Below are 13,287 nucleotides of genomic sequence, written 5' to 3' on the forward strand. Positions count from 1 at the left end.
TCATTGGCAGCAGAGAATTGGCTTTGGGAATTGGCATTGGCTTTGGGAATGACCAGTGAGATATACCTGCTGGAGCGCAGACTACGGGTGGGTGCTGCTATGGTGACCAATGAGCTAAGATAAGGCTGGGATTTGCCTAGCAGTGATTTATAGATGGCCTGGAGCCAGTGGGTTTGACGACGAACATGTAGTGAGGACCAGCCAACAAGAGCGTACAGGTCACAGTGGTGAGTAGCGTATGGGGCTTTGGAGACAAAACGGATGGCACTGTGATAGACTACATCCAATTTGCTGAGTAGAGTGTTGGAGGCTATTTTGTAAATGACATCGCCAAAGTCAAGGATCGGTAGGATAGTCAGTTTTACGAGGGCATGTTTGGCAGCATGAGTGAAGGAGGCTTTGTTGCGAAATAGGAAGCCGATTCTAGATTTAACTTTGGATTGGAGATTCTTTATGTGAGTCTGGAAGGAGAGTTTACAGTCTAACCAGACACCTAGCTATTTGTAGTTGTCCACATATTCTAGGTCAGACCCGTCAAGAGTGGTGATTCTAGTCGGGTGGGCGGGTGCCAGCAGCGTTCGATTGAAAAGCATGCATTTAGTTTTACTAGTATTTAAGAGCAGTTGGAGGCTACTGAAGGAGTGTTGTATGGCATTGAAGCTCGTTTGGAGGTTTGTTAACACAGTGTCCAATGAAGGGCCTGATGTATACAAAATGGTGTCGTCTGCATAGAGGTGGATCTGAGAGTCACCAGCAGCAAGAGCGACATCATTGATATACACGGAGAAAAGTGTCGGCCCAAGAATTGAACCCTGTGGCACCCCCATAGAGACTGCCATAGGTCCAGACAACAGGCCCTCCGATTTGACACACTGAACTCTATCTGAGAAGTAGTTGGTGAACCAGGCGAGGCAGTCATTTGAGAAACCAAGGCTATTTAGTCTGCCAATAAGAATGCGGTGGTTGACAGAGTCGAAAGCCTTGGCCAGGTAAAGCATAGTAGCACACCTCATGTAGCCTAGCCCATAGGCCTATATGTTTTGATAAGGTTTATCAGAACTAAAGTGGCCAAATAACTTCTTAAAATGAAGCACATTAATCCGCTTTACAATGGGTGTAGAGCCTACCTGGCATACATATGCAGCGCATGAGTTTCAAGTTTAGGGAAGATCATTTTCAACATAAAAATACACCTTTATAATAAAAGCATTACATGCATAATCGCATTTGTGGTCACGTTTGAGAATGGTGTTTTCCTGCTAATGGAACATACGCACTTATAGCATACTGCCGTGTGTGCATTGCTGCGCATATAGTGTGACGAAATAGCCTAATAATGTATCAACATTTTAAGCTAAACGTTCTCATCTGTTGCGTCAGGCTCATTGTTTAAACGTTTTTTTTTGTCATGATTGCAGTAAAGTTTTGCCTACAGCTTAGTATGAAATTTAGCCGTAATGCTGAGGCTGCATGTGCTACACGCTTAAGCTCTTGATGGTTGCTAGACCTCATTCCGTCAGTAGAGGATGCCTGGTTGTTCTTTAAAAGTGCTTTCCTCTCCATCTTAAATAAGCATGCCCCATTCAACAAATTCAGAACTAAGAACAGAAATAGCCCCTGGTTCACCCCAGACTTGACCAGCACAAAAACATCCTGTGGCGTATTGCATTAGCATCGAACAGCCCCCGTGATATGCAACTTTTCAGGGAAGTCAGGAACCAATATACACAATCAGTTAGGAAAGCAAAGGCTAGCTTTTTCAAACAGAAATTTGCATCCTGTAGCACTATCTCCAAAACGTCTGGTTGCCTACCTTAGTTGTGGGATCTTGTTTATGTTCCTGTTAGGCTTGTTGTGTGTATAGCCCATAGGACTTCACGTTTTCGTTGTTTTGTTATTTTGTCAAGTGTTTATTCGTATTAATAAACATGTACGCATATCACGCTGCACCTTGGTCTGACCCGTCTCTCAACAATCGTGACACCCTGCTGATTTTGTACGTTTGCCCACTGACAAAGAAATGATCAGTCTATAATTTTAATGGTAGGTTTATTTGAACAGTGAGAGACAAAAAAATACAGAAAAACGCATGTCAAAAATGTTATAAATTGATTTGCATTTTAATGAGGGAAATAAGTATTTGACCCCTCTGCAAAAGATGACTTAGTACTTGGTGGCAAAACCCTTGTTGGCAATCACAGAGGTCAGACGTTTCTTGTAGTTGGCCATCAGGTTTGCACACATCTCAGGAGGGATTTTGTCCCACTCCTCTTTGCAGATCTTCTCCAAGTCATTAAGGTTTCGAGGCTGACGTTTGGCAACTCGAACCTTCAGCTCCCTCCACAGATTTTCTATGGGATTAAGGTATGGAGACTGGCTAGGCCACTCCAGGACCTTAATGTGCTTCTTCTTGAGCCACTCCTTTGTTGCCTTGGCCGTGTGTTTTGGGTCATCGTCATGCCCATTCCAGCCCATTCCAGCCTTGTGTAGGTCTACAATCTTGTACATCCTTGGAGAGCTCTTTGGTCTTGGCCATGGTGGAGAGTTTGGAATCTGATTGATTGATTGCTTCTGTGGACAGGTGTCTTTTATACAGGTAACAAGCTGAGATTAGGAGCACTCCCTTTAAGAGTGTGCTCCTAATCTCATCTCGTTACCTGTGTAAAAGACACCTGGGAGCCAGAAATATTTCTGATTGAGAGGGGGTCAAATACCTATTTCCCTCATTAAAATGCAAATCAATTTATAACATTTTTGACATTAGTTTTTCTGGATTTTTTTGTTGTTATTCTGTCTCTCACTGTTCAAATAAACATACCATTAAAATTATAGACTGATCATTTCTTTGTCAGTGGGCAAACGTACAAAATCAGCAGGGGATCAAATACTTTTTTCCCTCACTGTATCTCCCTCACTAACTTTAAGCATCAGTTGTCAGAGCACCTTACCGATCACTGCACCTGTACATAGCCCATCTGAAATTAGCCCACCCAACTACCTCATCCCCATTTTCTTATTTATTTTGCTCACTTGCACCCCAGTATCTCTATTTGTACATCATCTTCTGCACGTCTATCACTCCAGTGTTAATACTAAATTGTAATTATTTTGCACTATGGCCTATTTATTGCCTTACCTCCAGAACTTACTACATTTGCACACACTGTATATATATTTTCTATTGTGTTATTGACTGTATGTTTTGTTTGTCCCATGTGTAACTCTGTGTTTTTGTTTTTACCGCACTGCTTTGCTTTATCTTGGCCAGGTCGCAGTTTTAAATGAGAACTTGTTCTCGACTGGCCTACCTGGTTAAATAAAAGGTGAAATATATATAGTTTTTTAAAGCAGCGGCCTTTACTACTATAGTCCTGGCGCGGCACTCTGTGAGGCATGTCACTTCACCAATCTCTTCGCATAGCCCACCACATGCACTGTTTTCTTAACCACAACTGGATGGATCCATAAAGAATTACTGTGGGAATAAATATCAATGAATGATGAATGAGTCATCAAATTGTTGTTTACTAAAGTGCCCAGTCAGTTGAGGTGAGTGCTGGTCAAGATCATCTTGTCTAGTTGGCTCATTTATTAGCGTTGACCAAACATTTTCCCAGCATGTTATGTAGCTTAACAAGTGGATTATTTTGCACTTCAGTTGCTTAGTAGCCTAGGCTACTCCCGACCAACAACCTGTCAATGTGATTTAGTTTCACTGAATCTCCAACTGTATATTTGGTTAATTCTCTGGCTGGGCAAGTAAGTGGAGGTGGTATAGCTCATCTATTCATTTGCTCATCTATCACTGATCAGAAACATTTAGCATGCAATAATGTAGCCTAAATCAAGTGTAGGCTTATTTATTTTTCTCGATCGCGTAAAGGCAACTCCAAAAGCCTGCGGAGACGGTTGTGAAATATGAACACGAGAGACTCGCATGCTTTTGAAAATATAGATAGCTATTATTTTCTATTGGTATCATGATGAAGATACTCTCAATGTATGACCATATGCCTACTCCCTAACAAAGTGGAGTGAAGGTAGGAAAGAGATGAAACGTGGTTCAAAATAGCACGGGCTTGCCTTAGGCTCTGTTTCAAAATATCATTAAAAAATATATATACACTGCTCAAAAAAAATAAAGGGAACACTAAAATAACACATCCTAGATCTGAATGAATGAAATAATCTTATTAAATACGTTTTTCTTTACATAGTTGAATGTGCTGACAACAAAATCACACAAAAAGTATCAATGGAAATCAAATGTATCATCCCATGAAGGTCTGGATTTGGAGTCACCCTCAAAATTAAAGTGGAAAACCACACTACAGGCTGATCCAACTTTGATGTAATGTCCTTAAAACAAGTCAAAATGAGGCTCAGTAGTGTGTGTGGCCTCCACGTGCCTGTATGACCTCCCTACAACGCCTGGGCATGCTCCTGATGAGGTGGCGGATGGTCTCCTGAGGGATCTCCTCCCAGACCTGGACTAAAGCATCTGCCAACTCCTGGACAGTCTGTGGTGCAACGTGGTGTTGGTGGATGGAGCGAGACATGATGTCCCAGATGTGCTCAATTGGATTCAGGTCTGGGGAACGGGCGGGCCAGTCCATAGCATCAATGCCTTCCTCTTGCAGGAACTGCTGACAGACTCCAGCCACATGAGGTCTAGCATTGTCTTGCATTAGGAGGAACCCAGGGCCAACCGCACCAGCATATGGTCTCACAAGGGGTCTGAGGATCTCATCTCGGTACCTCGGTACCCGGGCGGTGTGTTTGGGATCATTGTCATGCTGAAAGACCCTTGCTGATGGAAGGAGGTTTTCACTCAAAATCTCACGATACATGGCCCCATTCATTCTTTCCTTTACACGGATCAGTCGTCCTGGTCCCTTTGCAGAAAAACAGCCCCAAAGCATGATGTTTCCACCCCCATGCTTCACAGTAGGTATGGTGTTCTTTGGATGCAACACATTCTTTGTCCTCCAAACATGACGAGTTGAGTTTTTACCAAAAAGTTATATTTTGGTTTCATCTGACCATATGACATTCTCCCAATCCTCTTCTGGATCATCCAAATGCACTCTAGCAAACTTCAGACGGGCCTGGACAGGTACTGGCTTAAGCAGGGGGACACGTCTGGCACTGCAGGATTTGAGTCCCTGGCGGCGTAGTGTGTTACTGATGGTAGGCTTTGTTACTTTGGTCCCAGCTCTCTGCAGGTCATTCACTAGGTCCCCTGGTGTGGTTCTGGGATTTTTGCTCACCGTTCTTGTGATCATTTTGACCCCACGGGGTGAGATCTTGCGTGGAGCCCCAGATCGAGGGAGATTATCAGTGGTCTTGTATGTCTTCCATTTCCTAATAATTGCTCCCACAGTTGATTTCTTCAAACCAAGCTGCTTACCTATTACAGATTCAGTCTTCCCAGCCTGGTGCAGGTCTACAATTTTGTTTCTGGTGTCCTTTGACAGCTCTTTGGTCTTGGCCATAGTGGAGTTTGGAGTGTGACTGTTTGAGGTTGTGGACAGGTGTCTTTTATACTGATAACAAGTTCAAACAGGTGCCATCAATACAGGTAACGAGTGGAGGACAGAGGAGCCTCTTAAAAAAGAAGTTACAGGTCTGTGAGAGCCAGAAATCATGCTTGTTTGTAGGTGACCAAATACTTATTTTCCACCATAATTTGCAAATAAATTCATAAAAAATCCTACAATGTGATTTTCTGGATTTTTTTTCTTCTCAATTTGTCTGTCATAGTTGACGTGTACCTATGATGAAAATTACAGGCCTCTCTCATCTTTTTAAGTGGGAGAACTTGCACAATTGGTGGCTGACTAAATACTTTTTTTCCCCACTGTGTATATATATTGTGTGGGAAAAATATTATTTGTATTTTATTTTGTTACATTTCATTATATTCTTAGCTTACTATAAAATATATGTGTGTTAACTGTGATCAGGTTAGCCTAAGTGTGTCTGGTATGTTTAATTAACAAAATAACTAGACCTATTGATTTCATGTGCATGGCGCAGCCAGTAACATAATTAAAGTCATAGTATGCCATTCTATTCTTTTGAAAAAACATTTTATTAATCTTGTTTCTTAGGACCTGCCTATAACAAATTAATAATGGATTTCTTTGTGATGGTATATATTCAATGGATTCATTAAAATAGATGTCCACCCACGTCGGCCCACGTTTACTCTCATTTCTAAACTTGCCGGCATGTGCACGGGAGATATAAAAGGCTCATCTCGGCAAGAACGTGGTGAAAATGGGGCTGTTTGAATTGGGTTCTAAAAAACATTAGCAGATTTATTTTCCAGGCATCATACCATAAAGTAAAGGGTATATGAAAGGAATAATAGACTGTCACACACCGGTCCCTGCTCCTCTCTCGCCCCTCACCCACCCTTCTACTGAAACAAGCAGAGCGCAGCGCACCGGCTCTCTCTCTCGTGCACAAGTCTCCATTAGTAAAAAAACAAAAAACGTAAATATGTATTTCAACTGTCCGGATATCTGATTTTTTTTTTAATGATATTATTCCAACAGTGAAAACATTTCAAATGGCCATCCCTAGTGCGTCTCTGTGTGTGTGTCACGTGTGAGAACTTGGGGAAATGAGGACCATGTGATGGTGGTCGTTAAACAAATTAATCTAAAATGCGTTGAAGTGAATCGACCAACATTCAGACAACATGATGCAGCAGCTCCAAGCTGCTTTCATGCTCTGCTCGAGTAAACGTTTCCCCTTTACTCCTGTCTCTGTGTAACCTTTCCCAAATGTATCCCCTTCCCAGGTGAAAGACACCGTGGGCTATGACACCCTGGGTCACTGTTTCTTCCTGGAGGATGGGATAGAGCAGAGGAACACGTTCTTCCACAACCTGGGTTTGGTGACCCGACCGGGAACGCTCTTGCCCACCGATCGCAACGAGACCATGTGCACCAGCATCCGAGACAAAGTGTACAAGAACTACACGCCTTCGCCGAGCATGGAGTGCAAGTAAGACACTTGTAGACAAGAAGAGACTTGTCTGGCCGTGGATAGAAAGAGTGAACAAGTGACAGAGGGGAAAAATAGAGGAACAGAAAGTGACTGAAGAGAGGCAGAAATGAGAAAAGATAATGGCTCCAATTGAAAGAGTAATAAAGTGGAGTTATACACCGAGTAGACTGACCAGGTGAATCCAGGTGAAAGCTATGATCCCTTATTGATGTCACCTGTTAAATCCACTTCAACCAGTGTAGATGAAGGGGAGGAGACTGGTTAAAGAAGGATTTTTAAGCCTTGAGACAATTGAGACATGTATTGTGTATGTGTGCCATACAGAGGGTGAATGGGCAAGACAAAATATTTAAGTGCCTTTGAATGGGGTATGGTAGTAGGTGACAGGCGCACCGGTTTGACTGTGTCAAGAACTGCAACACTGCTGGGTTTTTCACGCTCAACAGTTTCCTGTGTGTATCAAGAATTGTCCACCACCTAAAGGACATCCAGCCAACTTGACACAACTGTGGGAGGCATTGGAGTCAACATGGGCCAGCATCCCTGTGGAGTGCTTTCGACACCTTGTAGAGTCCATGCCCTGACGAATTGAGGCTGTTCTGAGGGCAAAGGGGGGTGCAACTCAATATTAGGAAGGTGTTCCTAATGTTTTGTACACTCTGTATGTGTGTGTGTGTGTGCATAATGAGTTAGATGAAGTGTGTGTGTGTGTGTATGTGCGGCTTTATTGTACAGGCCTACCTTGAGAGAAGACAGAGGGTTCATGTCCTCTGTGTGAGAGTGATAGGGCAGTAGTAGTCCTGTCCCTGCAATAACAACCACCCCGCTGCATGGGATGTGTTTGTGTTCTGGGGGAGGTTGAAAAGGAGGTCTGTTTGGGGAGCAGCGGTCGCTGTATTTGGAGGAGTGTGTATGTTGGCAGACCTGTCCCTGTACAGGATTTATGTGGGAGAGGTGGATTATTCCATGGATAACAGGAGTCAGGGTTCTGTTTCTGCTTCTTATTAAATTCATATATCCTGATACTAACAATCACTCACGCCTGGAGACATCTTCTCAAATGCCCCTCCTCCCTGTGTGTGTGTGTGTGTCTGTCTCTTCGGTGTGTGTGTGTGTGTGTGTGTGTGTGTGTGTGTGTGTGTGTGTGTGTGTGTGTGTGTTTGTTCTAGGGCAGTGTCTACGTTCTGGATCGCCAACCCCAATAATAACCTCATAAGCAACGCTGCTGCTGGCTCCCAGGTAAGATTATAATAATCTACGCAAACCACCAAAGCAACCACTGTTTGATAAATGAATGAATCACAATTCGCAGGGGACTGATACTGTATATCTGGTGAGGTTGTATTGCTCCACTCATCCCAGACATCAGTCATTATCATTTTGATCTAATGAATGGTCAGTCCTTGTATCCATAGCTCCGACTTTGAGTGGTTACAAATCTCCAGCCCATTGCTCAGCTGTTTATGGCATTTTGTTGCTGTTTTAATTACGAACTGCAGCTTTATGGTTTAGCAACTCATTAGGATCTAAGTCTGTGGCTTACCGGTTCATCTCATGTGATGATGTGATTGATCTGGGGAGATATTGTCTTCACATTTACATTTACATTTACGTCATTTAGCAGACGCTCTTATCCAGAGCGACTTACAAATCGGTGCATTCACCCTATAGCCAGTGGGATAACCACTTTAGAACCACTTTTTTTTGGGGAAGGGGGGGGGGGGGGGGGGGGGTAGAAGGATTACTTTATCCTATCCCAGGTATTCCTTAAAGAGGTGGGGTTTCAAATGTCTCCGGAAGGTGGTGAGTGACTCCGCTGTCCTGGCGTCGTGAGGGAGCTTGTTCCACCATTGGGGTGCCAGAGCAGCGAACAGTTTTGACTGGGCTGAGCGGGAACTATGCTTCCGCAGAGGAAGGGGAGCCAGCAGGCCAGAGGTGGATGAACGCAATGCCCTCGTTTGGGTGTAGGGACTGATCAGAGCCCGAAGGTACGGAGGTGCCGTTCCCCTCACTGCTCCATAGGCAAGCACCATGGTCTTGTAACGGATGCGAGCTTCAACTGGAAGCCAGTGGAGTGTGCGGAGGAGGGGGGTGACGTGAGAGAACTTGGGAAGGTTGAACACCAGACGGGCTGCGGCATTCTGGATGAGTTGTAGGGGTTTAATGGCACAGGCAGGGAGCCCAGCCAACAGCGAGTTGCAGTTATCCAGACGGGAGATGACAAGTGCCTGGATTAGGACCTGTGCCGCTTCCTGTGTAAGGCAGGGTCGTACTCTCCGAATGTTGTAGAGCATGAACCTGCAGGATCGGGTCACCGCCTTGATGTTAGCGGAGAACGACAGGGTGTTGTCCAGGGTCACGCCAAGGCTCTTCGCACTCTGGGAGGAGGACACAACGGAGTTGTCAACCGTGATGGCGAGATCATGGAACGGGCAGTCCTTCCCCGGGAGAAAGAGCAGCTCCGTCTTGCCAGGGTTCAGCTTGAGGTGGTGATCCGTCATCCATACTGATATGTCTGCCAGACATGCAGAGATGCGATTCGCCACCTGGTTATCAGAACGGGGAAAGGAGAAGATTAGTTGTGTATCGTCAGCGTAGCAATGATAGGAGAGGCCATGTGAGGATATGACAGAGCCAAGTGACTTGGTGTATAGGGAGAAAAGGAGAGGGCCTAGAACTGAGCCCTGGGGAACACCAGTGGTGAGAGCACGTGGTGCGGAGACAGCTTCTCGCCACGCCACTTGGTAGGAGCGACCGGTCAGGTAGGACGCAATCCAGGAGTGAGCCGCGCCGGAGATGCCCAGCTCGGAGAGGGTGGAGAGGAGGATCTGATGGTTCACAGTATCAAAGGCAGCAGACAGGTCTAGAAGGACAAGAGCAGAGGAGAGAGAGTTAGCTTTAGCAGTGCGGAGAGCCTCCGTGACACAGAGAAGAGCAGTCTCAGTTGAATGACCAGTCCTGAAACCTGACTGGTTTGGATCAAGAATGTCATTCTGAGAGAGATAGCAAGAGAGTTGGCTAAAGACGGCACACTCAATAGTTTTGGAAAGAAAAGAAAGAAGGGATACTGGTCTGTAGTTGTTGACATCAGTGGGATCGAGTGTTGGTTTTTTGAGAAGGGGTGCAACTCTCGCTCTCTTGAAGACGGAAGGGACATAGCCAGCGGTCAAGGATGAGTTGATCAGCGAGGTGAGGTAGGGGAGAAGGTCACCGGAGATGGTCTGGAGAAGAGAGGAGGGGATGGGGTCAAGCGGGCAGGTTGTTGGGCGGCCTGCAGTCACTAGTCGCAAGATTTTATCTGGAGAGAGAGGGGAGAAAGAAGTCAAAGCATAGGGTAGGGCAGTGTGAGCAGGACCAGCAGTGTCATTAGACTTAACAAACGAGGATCGGATGTCGTCAACCCTCTTTTCAAAGTGGTTGACGAAGTCATCCACAGAGAGGGAGGAGGTGGGGGGGTGGGGGGAGGATTCAGCAGTGAGGAGAATGTGGCAAAGAGCTTCCTAGGGTTAGAGGCAGATGCTTGGAATTTAGAGTGGTAGAAAGTGGCCTTAGCAGCAGAAACAGATGAAGAAAATGTAGAGAGGAGGGAGTGAAAAGATGCCAGGTCGGCAGGGAGTTTAGTTTTCTTCCATTTCCGCTCAGCTGCCCGGAGCTCTGTTCTGTGAGCTCGCAATGAGTCATCAAGCCACGGAGCTGGAGGGGAGGACCGAGCCGGCCGGGAGGATAGGGGACACAGGGAGTCAAAGGATGCAGAAAGGGAGGAGAGGAGGGTTGAGGAGGCAGAATCAGGAGATTGGAGGGAGAAGGATTGAGCAGAGGGAAGAGATGATAGGATGGAAGAGGAGAGAGTAGTGGGAGAGAGAGAGCGAAGGTTGCGGCGGCGCGTTACCATCTGTGTAGGGGCAGAGTGAGTAGTGTTGGAGGAGAGCGAGAGAGAAAAGGATACAAAGTAGTGGTCGGAGACATGGAGGGGAGTTGCAGTGAGATTAGTAGAAGAGCAACATCTAGTAAAGATGAAGTCAAGCGTATGAGTAGGGGGGGACGGTGAGAGGGTGAGGTCAAAAGAGGAGAGGAGTGGAAAGAAGGAGGCAGAGAGAAATGAGTCAAATGTAGACGTAGGGAGGTTGAAATCCCCCAAAACTGTGAAGGGTGAGCCATCCTCAGGAAAGGAACTTATCAAGGCGTCAAGCTCATTGATGAACTCTCCAAGGGAACCTGGAGGGCGATAGATGACAAGGATATTAAGCTTAAATGGGCTAGTGACTGTGACAGCATGGAATTCAAATGAGGAGATAGACAGATGGGTTAGGGGAAAAATTGAGAATGACCACTTGGGAGAGATGAGGATTCCTGTGCCACCACCCCTCTGACCAGATGCTCTCGGGGTATGCGAGAACACATGGTCAGACGAGGAGAGAGCAGTAGGAGTAGCAGTGTTTTCAGTGGTAATCCATGTTTCCGTCAGCGCCAGGAAGTCGAGGGACTGGAGGGTAGCATAGGCTGGGATGAAGTCAGCCTTGTTGGCAGCAGAACGGCAGTTCCAGAGGCTGCCTGAGACCTGGAACTCCAGGTGTGTGGTGCGTGCAGGGACCACCAGGTTAGAGAGGCAGCAGCCACGCGGTGTGAGGCGTTTGTGTAGCCTGTGCGGAGAGGAGAGAACAGGGATAGGCAGAGGCATAGTTGACAGGCTGTAGCAGATGGCTACAATAATGCAGAGGAGATCGGATTGAAATGAACTAAACATCTGGGAAAGGAGAGAGCAGGGCCTCCCTCACCAAAAAAATATAACTCTCCCAACTTCCACCTCAGAAACTATAATTGTTTCACTGAACCACCCGAATAAAACTCTCTCAACTTCCACTTTAGAAATTAGAATTGTTGTAAACTACAGCGGTTCAATGTTTCAAGGAATAGACTCAACTTACTTTATTCAGCTAGCTAACTATGACGCCATAGCTAACTAGCATGCTAGCATCCAATAACACACAGTTTAGCACCAATACTTGGTTACAACAAACTACCAATAGTGTGTTAACACACTAAACAGATAATTCGTGTCCGTGTCTAGTTCTTTCATAACGCAGCAATAATTAAATGTTGGCTAGCTAGCACAAAGATATTGTATTTAGCTACTACAGTACAACTAGCTGGTAGTGTTGGCTAGCTAGCAATGGCTGCTGTGTTGACTTTGTTTGAAAAACGGCGTCGCTGCGAACGAATGTAGCTGGCTAAAAGGATATTGTATTTAGTTGCTACCGTTGCTAATAGCTACTCGCCAGCTAATCCAGGAGGTGAGTTAGCTAGCTAGCTTCGTGCTACACCCGGCACCGCCGAATACAAAAGTAACCTACAATAACTACATACAACAACTACCCACAACAGCCCACGATGCCTACCTATAATACCTAATAATATACAGCCCACGATGCCTACCTATAATACCTAACTACAATCTAAATACATAGTTTAAGCCTTACTCGACAAAGCCCAAGCTATGTATAAAGCCAAACTTACCCGACGCCAGCTGTCTGGGTGGCAGACTGCAATCAGTAGCTGTAATTAAGTACAGCAGCTACCAACCACCTAACGTTAATGCCTCGGATAATGAGGTTAGAAAAACAGCTGAATGGTAGGCAGCTAGCTGGCTCAATCACAGGTACTCTTAAGCGTGAAATAACATTGGAAACAACTAACCACAGTTGCTAAAAGTTACCAGTAGCTACCCGCTAGCTAGCTAGCTAGCTTTGTTGGTCCAAGTAGTGGGTAAGCTAGCCTCGTGCTTTGCCGGGGTCCGCCGAATAAAATACTTACCTACACTCCCCAGTGGGTGGGCCTATCATTACCCTACTGCTCAAGTTCAAGTACAATTGTGTCAATGTGTAAGCGCAGTATTCAATGAGGGGGGGGGGGGCTGCATCATTCATGGGGGACGACATGTTTACTGTTGCCTTGTTTTATTCTTCTCCTCCTTTTCCTCTCTTCTCCCTTCTCTGCCACCCCTCCCCCATGTCATCCTAAAGGATGCAGGGATATGGTATGTGTTCCACAGCTCATCCACAGGGGACTCTCATGGGCTGGTTCCAGAGACCCGGGCAGAGCTGACCCCTCTGGGGATCTTCTACAACAACCGTGTGCACTCCAACTTTAAGGTACCACTCACTGGCAGCACTGTATGAAAGACAAACACACTGTGGTTCTGTGTGGCTCAGCTGGTAAAAGCATGACTCTAGCAGCGCCAAGGTCTTGGTGTTCAATTCCTGCAGGGAT

The 13,287-nt window shown here is 45.7% G+C and overlaps 1 protein-coding gene across 1 annotated transcript in view; it reads left to right on the top strand.

Annotated features, from left to right (window-relative positions):
* cemip2 (cell migration inducing hyaluronidase 2) overlaps positions 1 to 13,287 on the top strand; it is a 69,098-nt gene that overhangs the window by 32,744 nt on the left and 23,067 nt on the right. Inside the window, exons 9-11 of the mRNA XM_084181387.1 lie at positions 6,812 to 7,017; positions 8,190 to 8,259; positions 13,041 to 13,169. Coding sequence (XP_084037513.1) covers positions 6,812 to 7,017; positions 8,190 to 8,259; positions 13,041 to 13,169 — 405 coding nt within the window. The remainder of the gene's footprint in view (positions 1 to 6,811; positions 7,018 to 8,189; positions 8,260 to 13,040; positions 13,170 to 13,287) is intronic.

The sequence above is a fragment of the Coregonus lavaretus genome (genome assembly GCF_964263955.1).
Source record: "Coregonus lavaretus genome assembly, chromosome: 17".
Classification (NCBI taxonomy): Eukaryota; Metazoa; Chordata; class Actinopteri; order Salmoniformes; family Salmonidae; genus Coregonus; species Coregonus lavaretus.